Source organism: Vombatus ursinus, unplaced genomic scaffold, assembly GCF_900497805.2.
Source record: "Vombatus ursinus unplaced genomic scaffold, bare-nosed wombat genome assembly UNPS02014778.1, whole genome shotgun sequence".
Classification (NCBI taxonomy): domain Eukaryota; kingdom Metazoa; phylum Chordata; class Mammalia; order Diprotodontia; family Vombatidae; genus Vombatus; species Vombatus ursinus.
The window spans coordinates 46,632,848-46,650,142 of record NW_020954556.1 but is presented as its reverse complement, the minus strand read 5'-3'; the positions used below and the strand labels follow the sequence as shown (position 1 = coordinate 46,650,142).

Below are 17,295 nucleotides of genomic sequence, written 5' to 3'. Positions count from 1 at the left end.
CTAAAGGGCTAAGTTTTCTAAAGATAAAATCTTGCAAATAATTAGATCTAGGTCAACAAGAAAAATATTTGTATTGTCAAATTTGAAGACTGTTTTCTACTACTTACTATCCATGACATAAATGCTTTATTCAATATGAAAGTTAACTTCTATTGAGGATATCAGTCAAAATAGTATTTTTAAAAGGGATTAAAATGACACGAATGCAAAAAAGTACTCTCCAAATTCTTTTACATTAGTAAATTTATCCTGACTTGCCTTATTTCCCAACAGATTCTTAATTCTGAAATAAAAGTATTTACATAATTTAAATAACTCAAAGATACAAAGAAACAATGGATAAATTGTAATTATTTTTTATTGGAAAACAAATATACAACTTGGAATGGATTTGAGGCAAATTGTGCCATAAGCAGATTTTTTTTTTTAAATAAGTGGCTAAACAAAGTTTAAAAAGCAAGTAACAATAGAAGAAAATGTTTTCTGGTGCAGGACCAGCAGTACAAAAAAATAGTGTACGAGTACCTGGATAATACACCCGTTTTGCAATAGTGCAACTTTAAGTACATATTGTTGACTGTCCATAGTCCACGCAGAGTTACAACTCCACACTTCAACAACAACATGCTGACAGCTCCTAAAGAAAACTACTTCTTTAAAAAAAAGAAAGGCATAACCCAGATGTTCCCTCATTTGACCAACTCCATCTAAGTTCAGATGTGCAGAAGGGCTTAGATATATCCAGAGTAAGCCACATGCAACATATTTTACTTGATCAATTTTCCAAAATAAAGTTTCAGGACAATGACAGTAGATAAGGGGAAGAAAAACATGGAGGAATGAAGTCCTAATTACTACACATGCATATCCTTTTGACAGTAGGGGGAAAAACCTTTTACAGATAAGTTACAAACAAAGAAAAGGCAAATAAACAATTTTGTACAAGAAATTTAACACATTCTGTACAATGTCTTCACTTTGCTGTCATCATTTGTACAAACTCTGCAAAGAAAAAGTACATATAAGTTGCATACTTGACTTTGCAAAAACAAAAAAACCAACCAAAAAAACAATTTCCTTTCATCAATTTAAATTATCCCATACCTTTTCTCCACTACTCCACAAATAAAGATACTAGAGATATACGACCTCCCCTCTCCCATCAAAACTTTTTAGATTTGTATGTGAAATAAAATAAGAAAAAAAATAGTTATTTTCTTCAGAGAATCAGCTTTAATGCAACCAATTTTAATTAGCTGAAATAGTCTGAGATTTAGGTACTTAATCGTTATACTACTTGTGGATAAAGCAGTTTATGATTTTTGAGGCTCAAGTAACTAGTTACTACATATATCTTAAGGAATATTTAAGAGCGCCCCTTTCTTCCAAGTTCCAGACAGCCTTGAATTTCAAGTTGTTATTCTCAAAGGCCATGGGATACTCTCGTGAACTTTAAAGACAAACAAATCCAGTGAGGAATAATAGAAGAAACTATTTAAAGTTATCTGTGGCTACATACCAAACTCGGTTCCAAATAGAGCAGTACTATTAACAAGATAAAGCCCAAAATGAATCAAGAATGGACCAGTAAGAATGACAAAAATCTGAGTGCCTTTTTTTGGGGGGGGGGGGGGGGGAGAAGAAGGTCTAACAATGGATGGGACAATAAACCCAAGAATGAGAAAGAAATATTCCATGAAATTTTTTGTCTATTTTTCCTAAGGAAAATTACTTTCAGTTTTGGAAACATTTTACACAAGTTGTTAACACAGAACTAAAGCCCCCAAAATTGAGGAGATCCTAAGAGTACCTATTTGCTTCCAATAAAAAAATAGTTTTGTAGTTTCAGGAAGCTTTGATTTGGAATCAAAGAATATGGCTTTGAAGCCTGACTCTGTGACCTTGAAGTTGTGAACCAGTTTCCTCATTTGTAAATTGAGGGAGTTCGGCTAAATAATCTAAGGTTCCTTCTAGCTCTTCATCTGTTTCCCATGATCTTAACTTGAACTTTTATATCCTACAGCACTGAGAACTTGTGGGCATGATGGTTGAACCACTAAACCGGTGATATAGGCAAGTACTATATTCATTTTCCAAAAATGGAAAAAGAGGGGGCAGCTAAGTTGCACAGTGGATAGAGCACTGGCCCTGGAGTCAGGAGGACCCGAGTTCAAATCTGACCTCTGACACATGATACTTACTAGCTGTGTGACCTTAGGCAAGTCACTTAACCACTGACTGCCTCACCCCCCCTCCCAAAAGGTAGTATTGAAAAACTAGTTTATGACTACTGAGGAAAGAAGCTGATGATCACTAACAGCCAGAAGGAACAGGACAGGTTTACCAAAAACAGGTCATGCTTAAAAAATAATCCATTCATCTTCACTTACTCTTGTCTATCCTCTTACAGATATTCCATTCATCTATCTCTGCTTTTGGGGTGTGAGCTGTGCAGAGTTTCATAAAGGTCTTTCTAGATTTCATTGTATTCCTTGCATATGCAGTACTAATATTGTAATATCCTATTACAGTAATGCATTACAATCTGACTATACTCTACTGCTGGGCAAATCTTAACATTTACTACTAAGAAAGCTTGGTTGCTCATATAAAATAACAAAAATGGTCACAAACCTCATTCATTACCTTTTCTGACAAGGTTACAAGATGGGCACATTAGGGGAATGCACATTAAATGCTGTCTAACATCTTGCTGATATCCAAGTATAGCAAAATATCTTATTTTTGACATATGTAGATTTAAAATAGCCGAATGGCTGACCAACAAAATAACAACCAGTGGATAAAAAATATATCTTAATGACAAGCTCTGGTGAGTACCTTGGAGATCTGTCCATATCCTAGTCAAGTTCAGCATTTTTTTAAGTTAGGACTTGAAGGCCTAGATGACATCAAAACTACAAAGATTGTCACTTGTGGTACCTATCTCAAAAAATTTGTAAAGTTCAAATGAAATAAAGAATATAAAATATTTTATAAATCTTAAAGTGCTAAATAAATGTCAGCTCATTATGATTAGGGATAAAACAAAGTCCCACCCTATCCTCCAATCTAAGAACTCAACTGTCCAAGCAGAAGAATGGGAGAAGAATGGCTAGGGAGACACTAAGTGGATCCCAGCTTCAAAGGCCACCTAGGGCTGCATCAACAGAAGCCAAACTAACAGTAACAGTTCATTACATTCCAAGGTGGTCTGACCAGAATATTCTCTAAGGCTCTTTTTAAGGAACATTAACTGGAAGGCTAGGAATACACTTGGGAGTATAACCACAAGGATGAGAGGATCTGAAACCATGTCACAGAAGATAGGGGATGTGAGCCTAGAACTGTGAAGGGATGAAGGGCTGGTCTGTGAACACATGATTTTATTCTTCTGCTCTCTGGGACCAAGAAATCTACAGAAAGAAATTATGCAAACAAGAAGCTACACTTAATAAAAAAAAAAAAAAAGGTTTCAGCTCTAAAGGGAAACAGGCTAGCTTGGCACAAGATGACTTACAATTGGAGCTGCTACAAAGTAGACTGGAGCTATCTCAAAAGATAAGCTCACTCAGCAGTGAGAGTCCAACCATCTTTTACAGCACTGGTTTAAGCTCACTTACTTGTTCCTTAGTAAATATGTGGAGAACTTAGCCAGTATCTTCATTTATTCATTTCATTCTTAATCTGTCTTGAAAAGTCTAGCTTTTATAAGATTTCTCCAATTAAGCAGGTCCCTTACTAATCAGGTAGTAACTACACCCTCCTCCTATCCTCTTTCCCCACCTTGACACCCTAATTTCTAATTGTTCAATTCATTTTAGTTTTTTCATAGCAAACAATACTTTTGTTCTGGATTAAGATAAAAACAACTAAAATGATAGAAGCAAAAGATTACCTTCATAGTTTACTTGACCATCCCCATCAATATCTGCTTCCCTGATCATTTCATCAACCTCTTCATCTGTTAACTTCTCTCCAAGGTTTGTCATCACATGGCGAAGTTCTGCTGCACTAATATAACCATTGCCATCCTAAGACAAAAATTTAGTTGAGCTTTTAAATAGTGATAAAGCAAATGCAAAGAAGTATCTTTAGAAATTTTGACAGTTTGTCTTTTGTTCTTGCCACATTCTCTTTTCCCTTAGCAAAAAAAAAAAAAAAAAAAAGAAAGAAAAGAAAAGAAAAGTTCCTAAAAGTATAAAAAAGGTGTTGATGCTCATGCTGAGGGTACTGGAACGTGTAGAATGTGTTTGTGTACCTTGTCAAACACACGGAATGCTTCTCTAATTTCTTCTTCACTGTCTGTGTCTTTCATTTTTCTTGCCATCATAGTCAGAAACTCTGGAAAGTCAATTGTGCCATTACCTGAAAAGAGTTATATGGAAACAGATTAAAATCTTTGAGCTCGCAAGTTCCATGACTAGGAATGTAACTTGTTCCCCCCCTTCCCCTGGCAGTAAAAATATTAAATGTGAAGTCTTACCATCAGCATCTACTTCATTAATCATATCCTGTAATTCAGCTTCTGTGGGGTTTTGCCCAAGTGACCTCATTACAGTTCCCAATTCCTTTGTTGTTATAGTACCATCTCCATCCTTGTCAAATAGTGAAAAGGCTTCTTTGAATTCTGTTAAGAAAAAAAAATTATAATTCAAGTTTAATAAATAAATTTAGTTTATATAAATTTATTTAAATAAATAAAAAGTCATTGGATTCTTCTACTTTGGCGTTCACTAGGGTAAGGGTGAGGGTGAGTGAGAGAGAGAGAGAGAGAGAGAGAGAGTGTGTGTGTGTGTGTGTGCGTGCGTGTGGGGGTGGCACACACATATACGTATTACATACCCTCCCCTACTTTAATTACCAAAGCTCTAAAGACAACAGAAAACTAGAGAACTATTCATCTAAACTTCTGATTACTAAAAAGCCCACACTACCAAATTTCAAAGTATTAAAAATCAACTGATTACAGACTATGCACGCGCTCTTTCCTCTTCCTAACCCTTAAATCTACTAATTTCATTCAAATCTCAACTTAAAACTACTCCAAGTTTACCCAGAAGCTTTCTCTTAACCACCCCCCAACCCAATTTGGATAAGTGCATACATGTCTCCCAAAACAGAATGTTAGTTCCTTGAGGGAAGGGTGGGCTCAATTTTTGTCCGTATTTCTAGCACCTGGAATTTAATAAACGCTTAACTGGCTAGCTACTAGATCTTATTAAAAATTAGCCAGAGCAGATTACTTTAAGGAACTTATTCTTAAGGGAATGTTAATTTACAATGCTGAATTCTGAATTGGAAGTTAACCATCAATTTTCATCTCAAACAACAAATCCACATTTTTCTATTCTAATTTGGTAAAGTCAGAATGAAATCTCATCTTTTTCAAATTACTCATAGTACCCTACCATTGTGTATTTTCATACTGCCCCCCCCTCAAATTATAAAGTACTTGAGGACAAGACTGTTAATTGGCTATCAACTTTTTAATAATCTTTAATGTTGTCCCCTCCAGAATTTAAGGACAAGTGACTTTAAATCTTCAAATTAGTAAAAAAATTAGTTAAGTAGACTTCATTTTCTATTGTAGGTAAGACAAACTATAAAAAAGTCGTCACTTGGCTGGTTAGGTCCCACAAATTAAGGAGCCTGAAAACCTCAGAGAATATTTGGCTAGTTCTTAGAAGACAGAACACACAGCATATTTTTAATAGGTTAACAGCAAAGATTCCAAGACATATTCATGGATATGCAGTATCTTGATAATTAGCATTTAGTAATCTGAAGATTAATGATCTGGGGCATTATACTCTCAGGTTTAAGGTTCCAGAATTATTTTTACTTAGAACCAAAGGAAATTTGTCAATTTATAGCGCTGACCAAAGTCTAAGAGACATAATTTAAATACAGGGATTAAAATGCTGAGCCACAGAATAATTTTAGCTATGCTTAGCATGAGAAGTCAGCGTCAATAGCTTTACCTGCTTCTGTGCAGGTTTGTAACCTTCCAACGTAACTTTCCTGCTTCCATCCTTACTTTACTTTCTTAATGGACTTATTTATCATCCACAGCACCAAGGATTAACAATTTTGGTCCCAAGTGTCATGACAAGAAAATGAAATAAACAGTGCTTGCAGGTGTTATTGGCAGGCCTCAGGTAGAGAAAAGAGGAAACAAAAGCAGAAAAAGGAGAGTAACATCTTCTGACAACTGCCTCGTTGATACTTGTGATAAAAGGTTTAGCTATCCCTAGTAGCACAGCACTGCAGAATTGGTTATGTGAGAAACACCACAGACCTATCTCTAGTTATTTCTTATATGCAAGGAAGTATTACAGTATACAGATTGCATGTGTATATATCATCTGACAAACTGATAAACCAAACAGTCACTGCTTCTAACAGATTCTGTTTCCAGAAGGCTATATTCATAATACGTGAATGGCAACATATTAAGGAAGCTGCAGGTAATATTCATTTCATCTGACACCGTCAGTTTTAGTTTAAAAATCTTCACATCAGGTCTAGTAGCAATATCCGATTAGAAAAATAACACAAAACCTATTAAACTCTTTGAGCTATTTCAGCAATTCAATTTTCCTCTATCTATATGGATGTGCAAAGATGTTACTTTAATATTTTCCCCAATTATTTAAGGCAGGTAACACTGAGTTTCCCTCTGATTTTAAGAAAAAATATTAAGAGAAATGTTTTTATATAACCTACTTGTGGGTAAATAGTTTGATCTGTGCTATTTTATATATCAGTTTTGAGAACAATTACCACCAATACTCTGCTAAAGGTATTTGAAAATTAGCTGCTTTCCTGTGTGGCATGGGAATATGGACTTTAGGAATAAAAAAAATTGGTGGAGAACAAAAAGTTAAACAGCAACCATACAATAGGAAATGAATTGTGCAAATAAACTATTTCTATCTGGGGATGTCTAACAAAGAACCTGAAGGAGATAAAGCAGAGAGTGGCATGTCAAGTATCACACAACAACATTATGGTTTAATGCCAAACTTAGGGGGGGGAAAAAAGCAGGGGGAAGACAGAATATGTACAAGTCACTAAATTTAGTACAGGACTTCAGGAATCCTCTCTACTTAAAATGACTCTGAATAACATAAAGACACTTTATCTAGCTCAAATGCCTATAACAGCTCATCTATATTCCTGAACTGGTAACTGCAGTTAAACAGTATACAAGTAGGTAATCCTAGCTACAACTCCCAGGAAAGGTATGGAACATGAAACCAAGAGTCAATTTTCATTCACACTGCTATAGAATACCAAGTATCCTCAGCAACATAAGAATAGCTATCTTCTACTGTAACTGATATTAAAAACAAGATCAGATCTGTTCTAGATATGCTTAAGTTGAAACTTTAACATGAAAATTCACATTTCTATTTAAAACAAAATTTTACTTTAACAACACTTGTACAGCCATTATCTATTCAACAGTCAAATTACCTATAATTAAAAAAATTTGTGTGAACCCTGAAAAGATGACAGTTATAGAATATGGTCAAAAGCACTCAAGACTTTCACTGTGACTATAAAACATCTGAATGCTTATTAAACAACTTAACATACGAAGAAGTCTTTGGAAAGACCTTCCCTCAAGGTCATGTAACTTACTGCACTTTATGCTTCCACTAGCTTTTAACCATGCAGATGTTAAAACTACCACATCACTTTTACTATTATAAACTAAATTATACTAAATTCAGAAGCCACAAGGCATAATAGACGATACTGAACTTGGAATCAGAAAATGACTTGAATTCAAATGCTGCCAATGCTCACTGTGTGATATTGGGCAAAATACATAACCTCGATTCAGTTTCTTCATGTGAAATGGGATATACAAATTCATTTTAGCAATGCACCAAATATTTCAACAAACAAAATCTGCTTTAATTATTACTCTGTAGTCCATATCCGATCTACAGAAACCAAATTTTACTTTGAAAAATTCACATGACTGGCACTTGGTATATGTTTAGTTTACTTTCTATTAGTCTATCAGGGGACTGGCACATTGTGAAGATACTACAAATGTGATGGTCGAGGGTTAGGCAATTAAGACTTGTTGAGAAACTGCTACCCAAGCAAGACCAACATTTGCTAGCAACATTTTTGCTTACCGAAAGATCAAACCTAAAACAGCGGTAGTATCAAAGTACAAGACGGTAATGGTCTTCGGGGTATTTTACAGTTTATTTCAGTGATAAATAGCAAAATATGTGCTGAATGCTGAAGTGAGGGGAGACTTCACAAGAGGCCTATATGGACAAGATGGCCAGAACTTTGATAGGGTATGATAGGATATATTTGATATCTATATTTAGATATAGATATATCTATATCTAAATATAGATATAGAATGACCAAAGTCACAGAAGCAAGGATAAGCACAGCATCTATAAAGGCAATAAAGAAATTTACCTGAGTAGAGCAAACTATGTGTGCAAGTACAAAAGGACATTGGCAAAGACCAGTACAAAGGGTGGAGTCAGATTAAAGAGGAATTTGCAAATCAGAGTTTGGACTTGATATATCAGGAATAGTAAACTTCACTATAGGTTCTTAACTTAATGAAAGCATTCATTTATGGAAAGTAATGTTTCTGCACTGAGAAATTCTCGATCCTAAACTTAAATTTTCTGCCCTTCAAGAAAGTCACGTATCCTTGATAACTTGGTGAATTCTAACAACTGATGAAACAGAACATATTCAATTAATCTCCTACCAGCAGGCTTAAATTTTGGGCTTGATTAGATCTGTGAGTTCCAAGATAATAACAATTATCTGAAGATTTTGTACCTTAAGACTTGATACAAGTATTGAAGCTTACAACTTCAGAGAAATAGCATAAAATAGCAGCATTTTATAGAACACTTGAACATAGGCATTCTCTTTTGATGCCCATGACCCTGTGAAGCAATAAAATTATTCCCATTTTTCATAGAAGAAGAATCTGAGCTCAGAAATGATATGTGCCTGAGATCACAGCCAGTACTCAAACCCTTGTCTGCTACTTCCTAATCCATCACTCTCTTTCCACTATACCACAACAACCCAACCCTGCTGTTTCTATCAGTCAAAAACTTCATGCAAGGTCAGCAAGTTAAATGATACATAGAACACTTATGCTCTCAAATTATTTCACAAGGGGTTGGTTGTTATAGCACTATCACAGGATCATAGATTTAAGGCCAGAGGGGATTCTGACAGGCAACAAAATAGGATAACAATTAGCCTGATAACCAAGGCTATTTTGAAAGATTTACCCTATCCATGCCAATAACCCAAGTGGCATCTACCACACATTAAATACCTTTAACATTTTTTTTGATGTCTTAGTAATGTCCCTTTTGCCACAATTGATATGAAGTTTAATTTCCAGAACAAATTTAGTTTCAGATCTATAAAGATTTTTTATATGGTCCTAGACTACAGAGATTTGTGAAATGTGTTTAAACTAATACATGTCAATTTAAGTTGGGAAGACTTATAAAGTCTTTAAAGGGGAAAAAAAAATGGCACTAACTTTCATTAGGGGTAATATATGTAAATTCTTTAACAATACATTCTATTCACAACATGTTTCCGATAATTACTATCTTAACTGACCATTATACAAGCTACAATGTCAGATGATCCAAACCTGGGTTCATTCGCACCACACTGTTCGACAGTTTTTCAAAAGGGTTACACAGCATCTATTTGCCTGACCTTCCTTCTTAGCAGCAAGAGATAATTAACACAGTATTACAGAATGTTACCTATTCTACTTTAGAATATGGCTAAATTGTCCAGAACTTAAGATATTTTATAACCAGGAGAGAATGCCTACAAAAGAATCACAAGACTTCAAGATTGACTTCATGTAGCTATACTCCAACTTCCAATGACTAAAGTGCAGCTTCCTCCCTTTCCTATGCTTACCTTCTCATTCTCCAAACAGGTTCACAGGATCATATATCCAGAGCCAGAAGGCACCTCAGAGGCCATTCTAGTCCAACTCTCTCATTTTACAATGAAGAAGGTGGGGCACATCGCTGTGCTCCAATTTCTATGCTCACTTCAATTCCTTAAAAACTTGTTATTTTGTTAAGGGAGTACTACCACCAATGCAAATTACAACCTATGATGACAAGAACTGCTATGACTTTAAAAAAAATCTATTGTTATGCAGCTCATATGCAATTGAACCTCTCCAAAAGGAGCTACATTTCTTTTCTTGATAAAACTGTCACTGGGCCTATATTTGAGGCTACTCTGCAGCAAGAGGAAAAGGATTTTACCTGCAATTTTTATTATCTTTCTACAAGTGATAAAACCAAAAATCCCCCTAAAATGCGATGTTTTTATCTGAGGATATGCCAACAATTGACCAAACAATTTAGTAAAATCTATTCAGGTGTGATAATCATCAAGGCATTTGGCTTACCTGCAATCTGCTCTTCTGTCAGCTGATCAGCCTGCAAAAACAGACATAGTTAAGAGTTTGAGATGAAATCTTTGTACAAATGCTCAAGAAACATGTACAGTGTGTTTAAGTCTTTATGAAATTCTATGTTTTAAAATACATGGGCACATGTAGCAAGCACACTAAGTAGTTTAGGCCAAAATAACTTACATCAGAGATAAAAGTCAATTATTGACTTCTACAATCACTATATTTAAAATATTCACTTATTATTAGTTCATTTTGGAAGCCTTCTCAAAATTAGAGGCAGCTAAGGTGGTGCAATAGATATGGTGCTAGACGTGGAATCTGAAAAAAACAAAAAACAAAAACAAAAAAAAAACCAGAGTTCAAATTTGGTCTCAGAACACTTACTAGCCATGTGACCCTGGGAAAGTCGTAACCTCATTCTGTCCCAGCTATCTCATCTATAAAATGGAGATAATAGCATCAACCTCCCTGGGTTGCTATGAGGATAAAATTAAATATTTGTAAAGTGCTTTAAGCACTACTTAAACAATAAAAATATTAAGGGGTGTTATTATAGTAGAAGAGTAGAAAAATAAGGGATACTTTCATTTTTCTTATGAGTTTTAAGGCAATGGGAAAATTATTGCTGCCTTTCTCCAAAGGTGGGTAACTAAAGCCTTTCCCCCATTCCCATCACATTACACACACCCACACCAAAATTCAATTAAAAAAGTTAACAAATCAGGTATTTTAAGTTACTCAACAATAATGCTTGCCGTGTACAATTTCCCTAAGAGGAGTTGACCCACACCACTTGCCACATGTTATCTTCTGGTCAAGGTTGAGATTAGAGAAGTCAAATAATTCAAGAAGTATTTACTTCAGGATCCATTAATAAATCCAACAAATACTAAGGTTCTTAAAAGTCTGGGCTTTAAAGTAAAAAGTGTTCAATGTTACAAGTTAATGACAACTTCACTTAACTCTTGACTGAGTTGATCAAATTTGTGGTTCATTTAGTGGCTCATTTCTCTATTAAGCATTCATTTCCTTATTTTTGTACTGGTTTAAGTAGGTGGGAAAGCCCTCTTCACCTTGAAATTCCATTTCCAGAATCATTTTTTGGTAATAATCATTGACTAGCTATGCCAATTTTTAAAATTGCAGTGCAAAGAGCAGTATCTTAATGTGAATTAAGTAAACAGATACTCTTTTTTCTAGATGTCAGGAATTTGGGGCTAGGAAATGAGTAGGGGAAGGGAATCAAGAGGTGAGGGAAAAGTCTTACTGACTTCAAAAGCTTGCATAGGCCAAGGATTGCTTATGAAATTGTTTTTAAACCTAAAAAGTCCTATGTAAATTTGGGTTATTTGCAGAGGTCTAAGTTATTTCCAGAGGTGTCTATACTAAGAAAAAGTAAAGGTTCTGGAATTTCAACTTCCAGTACCTAGGTTTGTTTCTCAAAAAAAAAAAAAAAAAGACTTCTGAATACAGACCTATTAAATTCTATTTTCCTGTGCATTATCTTAAGAGTTCAACAGCTGTAGATGAAAACAAATCTTTATTATGACTTCAGACTACCCACAATAACATTTTACTGTGGTGGTTTTCCTACTGACCAAAAAAGAAACTAATACTCAGATGGACAATGTCAATTTTTGTCAACAATTGTTTATTAAGCACCTACTATACAGACTGTCAGGTGCTGTACTATAAATGCTGTGGATATAGGGGCAAAAAAAGTCAGTCCCCGTATTCAAGGAGTTTACATTTCTATCAGGAGAAAAAAAATGTACAAAAGTTGTGTATATGTAACATAGAAAAAAGGTAATAAAATTAAGGGGGGGGCACTAATAACAAGGGAGATCATTTAGATGAGGCATTCTTAACCTTTTTTTTCCTATCATGGACCCCAGTTACAATCTGATGAAACCTATAATCTTTCCTCAGAATTTTTTTTTTAAAACAAAGGTTAATAAAAACTTGTCTTTTTTCCATCCAAGTCCAATGACTCCCAAAATCTATCTATCCATGGACCCCAGAGTTTAAGATCTACTAGTAAAAATTTTAAATTGACATTAATTTAAGTCTCCTGAAAAAAAAAAATCTATTTCTTGTTACAGTTTAGATCAGGGCTTGAAAAATATGCTTTGTGATCCAGGATCTTAATCCAAAATTTACAAAGCAGGTGAATTCTAAATGCTGTCATGGAGCACATTAAGTATCTCAGCACCTCAGGTCACCAACGGTAGTTTCAAGAAGCAATTTCACATTTCTGGCCAATATTAGGGAAATTTTGGATAAGCAAAAATGCTGGTCATCTCAGTTCAAGCAGGGAATACTCATCTGGAACAGAACCCAGAGTAAAACACAAGCCATGGCTGAGAAACCACCCAGGAAAAACTGGACCCCAAAATTGCCTATAAAGAATGGTGCTGTCCAGTGCTGCAACCACCTGCATTCAAATTATTATCTGCAAGCAGGAAGAACAAAGCACCATTTCTATAGTTGCTAGGCACCAGATCTATCTAGCATTGAGGGTCTGCAGAGAATGGGCTTTTAACTCTGTAGTGTCTACAAACTGCAATGATCAGTCAAATCAGTTATACACAAAGGGAAACAGTGGCATGGGCAATCTAAAAATTGTCCTTTTTACAGGAAACATAACTGATATAGCTTGAAATGTGTTTGACTACAAAAAAGACCCAAATTACCAGGCATCAGGGAAATTAAATTGAAGTAAATTAAAGTGTACCAAAAGAGTTAATTCCCACATTAAAAGCCAATATGAAATAGTTGGAAAGTACCTTAAGTCATCTGGCCTAGCCCAAAGCCTCCAAGTAGAAAAATGCTTAAAGATATTTAAGACCAATTAAAAGGAGATCACAGCAGGTCTCCAGGGATGGCTACTAGGGACAAGAACAATTAAAAGAGTAGAGTATTTCTCCAAAGTTTGTCCCCAAGGCTCAAATAACTCATACAGTATTTCAAAGGTTTAACAATTTTTGCTTAGGAAGTAGGAAACAATGCAAAATAACGTCCAAAAAGCACTCTTTATTACATCAGACTTCAAAATTCCTAAACAAGCTTTCCTGAGAGGAAAAAAAAAGTACATCTTAAATTTAGTAAATAATGCAATAAAATTCAAACTTGTAAGGCTTATTCTATTGCAACCAAATAAAATTTAATTTTGTTTTTAGTACCTGCTTACGGCCCAAATTAAAACGATCTCAACTTTTTTAGCTAGCATGGTTTTTGTTTGTTTTTGAATTCAAGCTCATTAATGTATGTTTATCTCAGAAAGTAAGAAGTCACAAGAGGAATGACTAGTTCTTACTCCCTAGGCACCTTGACTATTGGTATAGTTAGCTTCCTACTACTCTTGTCCCTCTAGAGACTGAGATGCAAAACATTAACGTTGATTTTAAAATGCTGAATATTTCTCAAAAGTTTGTCTCCAAGAGCCTAGTGTTGTCTGAGACCTTCTAGCTACCTTCATTTTCTGTATCTCTCAAGATCTACCATTTATGATTGCAAGCAATACTTGCACCTATTGAACCTCTTAAAATAGCCAAGAATGAATATTCCCTGTGGTCTGTCTATGGAAAAATAGAAGAAAAAATTATTACCTCTAACAGACTAACAGCTTGTTCTCAACCCATAGAGTCAGACTACTTGGCATTACCTCTAAATGCACTCTTCTCCCAAAACCTGTTTTAGAAAAATTTACCTATCCACATCATTAAGTACTTCCTTGTTTTTGAAAGAGAAGATTTATATTTAAAAAGGACAATCTAGTGTATTAATCCAGCAGTCACCAGTCAATATTTAGTCTCAGTTAATGACCACAATTTCCTCTGTACAGTAGAAGAGGGTGACCCCCAATTCTATTTAGGCTGTTTAACACTTTTAGGGTTAGCACAGTGGCTCAGGGAAAAACAGAAGCATTGAAGAGAAAATACCCCACCCCTCCCCCAGTCTTATGTCATTGCTTCTGTTCAAACTAGAAACATCTCAATGTTAGTTAGCTCACACCTCCTACTTTCTGATACAGCACTAATTAAAGATGACCCCTTTGCAAGTTAACAGAATAGTCAAATTACTCACTTCATACAGTTACAGGTGTGAAATAAACAATTACAGTTATTACACATGTATTAGGTCTTTTTTGGAGAAGGGGAAGGTCTGATGGGAATACCTTCTTGGAAGCATACCAATTTCAACAGTTAGCAGATATCAATAACTGAATGTAAGCAAGTAATCTGTATAAACCAGGCTGGATCACTAGTTCTTTCACACATACATAATTTCCTTTTTAGGCCAAGGGCATATTTATTTCAACCACCTCTCTCAAATACCCTCTTCCCCAACCCCAAGGACTCTGCAATCCAAGGCCCACACAGGTCAAATAATCATACTGCATTGTGCTGGAAATAAACTATCTTCATTCAAAGGTCTCTTTATTAAAAGTTTAACTTGCATCAGTCTTAAAAAAAAAACAAACCAAAGTCTCTTAAGGTCTTCATTACAGATAGCCAAATACGGCTAAAAGTCCAAAATCACTGATTTAGTTAAGGCCTGGGTGGAGGGGGGGGTGGAAGGTAAGAGAATCGAGAGAAAAAGAGGGCACTTTTAAGACCCAAGGTCAAAATAACTATAAAAACCCGACACATATACACATTATGTGCAAATAAATACAAATGTATTCCCATGTTTGTTTTCTATTCATCAAGGGCATTACATTGCACCCCTCCAAGCCCTTAATGGTCCATGGGCAATTTCAGGCCTCAAGAGTTGAAAAGGGGAGGGACATAAGCCTCAAACATACCACAATACATCAGAACTTGGCATTTGTATCCTGCACCTGTTCTTCTACCCAGTTACCTGTTATTGGGGCAGGTACAAAGTTACTTAGTTGAATTGCCCTATCCAAATTCAATATAAAATACCCAGCATCTTGGTTTAGGCCACATTAGGCTGAAATGAACACTAGCTAGTCCATGCAGCTTGGTTCCCCACACCCATCTAAGTGCGAGTGGAGGTTTCAGTTGGCAGGGACTCGTGTTTAAGATGTCACCTTGCCTCCTGGGCACACCCATCACAATAAGCCACTTGGCAGAAGGCAGCATAAAACGAGTACTGCAAATTACTGACCTCATTTTTATAGGAGAGAAATCTCAAGATCAACTCTCAGGTGTAAAAAGAATCCCTTAAAAATTTCACCCCACACATTACAAGTATTTTTGATTCCCCAATACTGTTTCAAGTGAATTGCATTGTGGCTATGCGGGCACGGCAGAAGGGTCCAAGATTTCTCCTGAAAGGCTGATAACACCAAATACTAAAACCTACTGATTTAAAAAAAAAAAAGCAAGGTAAAACAAGTGTTTCTTTTTCTAAAGCATCCTTTCCAATTGGGACCGGTCTACATGCACCTCCAGAAAGGTAGTTAATGCACCAGAGACACTGCGCTAAAATGGGGCTCACAGCTCGATTTCTGGGGCTTCCTCATCAGTTACATCAAGAGCTTTCCTCACCCCTGCCCCCCTTTGGAAGGGGCGTCCAGTCCTCCAAAGAGGAGAAAATGCCTGGCTGCGGGCGGGGGGAACGGAAACCCCGCCGGGATGGGGTGGAACCACTGGGATTCGGCTCCGCTTCCCTCCGCCCGCCGCAGAGGGGGATGGGCCGCTGCGGAGGTCGGCCCCCTCCCCCGCCCATCCCATCCGGGGTTGGTCTCTTCCCAGCAGCCGGTGCGAAGCGCGGACAAGTCCGCAGTCCCGCAGGTGCCAGCGAAGCACTGGAGGCACCGGGGCCCTCGGCCTCCCGCGCAGCCCCCTCCCCCACTGCCCCGCTGGCCCCAAGTCTCCGCGAGACCCCTCATCCTCCACAATGGTTAAAAAAAAAAAAAAACAAAAAAACAAAAAAAAAAAAAAAGGCCCCCGCCCCGGGGGAGGGGGGGGCAGTGTTCCGCGCGCCCGTCCAGGCGCGTGGCGGGATAAAAAAGGACAAAGCCGCTTCCGGGCGCCGGCACCAACTGTCCCTTTGGATTTTGAATCCTCGGGTCTCCAAGTGGCCCTCGAGGAAGCCGCTTCCCGCCCCTCCCTCCTCCCCCGCCCGGCCCGATTCCTTCATCTACTCCCTCAGGTCTGGCAAGCGCCGCCAACCCCCCCAACACACACAGCGCTTCCCTTTCATGACAACCGAAACCCTGAAGGGACGACTCCCCGCCTCGGGTTCCTCCCCGAGTAGCCTCTAACCCACCCGGGGACACCTCCCTGAAGAAGGCGGGGGCGGGGGAGGGGACACCTGCGACACAACCGTTGCCGGGCCCCCTCGGTCCCCTCACAGCCAACTACCGGAAAAGGGTCACTCCTTGTGAAGGGGAAGGAGAGGACTCTCTGGCATCCTGGCTTCGGTTTCTTCCCCGGAGAGTCCTGGTCTGAGCTGCCAAGAAGACGCACTTACCATGCTGTTAGCGTTACTAGTGCCCAAGTTCCTACCAAACAACCTCCACACTCGGTGGCTGCACTCGGACTAATTCTCCTCTACCGCCCCCAGCGCCTCATAAACACCTCCCTCCGTCCGAATCCATCCGCCCCATGCCAGATAACGGAACGTTGCGAACGAACTCGAGCCAACCCCCTCCCCCCACGGCGTTCTCGAGACCCTTTCGTCCCTAGCTATTGGGCCAACGGGTGCAACGGTGACAAGTAAAGGGTTGAAGGGGGTGACCTAAGCAGGTGCTAACCCTCTGGAGGCCGTTAGAAGAAGAGGGGAGCCTCGCCTCAGGGGCGCTATTTTGCGGCGCGGAGGAGCACCGAGGTAGAATGAAGAGAAGT

The 17,295-nt window shown here is 37.6% G+C and overlaps 1 protein-coding gene across 1 annotated transcript; it reads right to left on the bottom strand.

Annotated features, from left to right (window-relative positions):
* Positions 1-340: 340 nt before the first annotated feature.
* Positions 341-17,020, bottom strand: CALM2 (calmodulin 2). Its single transcript, XM_027865136.1, has 6 exons — positions 16,922-17,020; positions 10,469-10,499; positions 4,487-4,630; positions 4,262-4,368; positions 3,899-4,034; positions 341-1,002 (listed from the first exon to the last, which is right to left on the bottom strand). Exons 1-6 carry the CDS (start codon positions 16,922-16,924, stop codon positions 974-976), a joined length of 450 nt encoding a protein of 149 aa, XP_027720937.1. The 5' UTR covers positions 16,925-17,020; the 3' UTR covers positions 341-973.
* Positions 17,021-17,295: the final 275 nt, after the last annotated feature.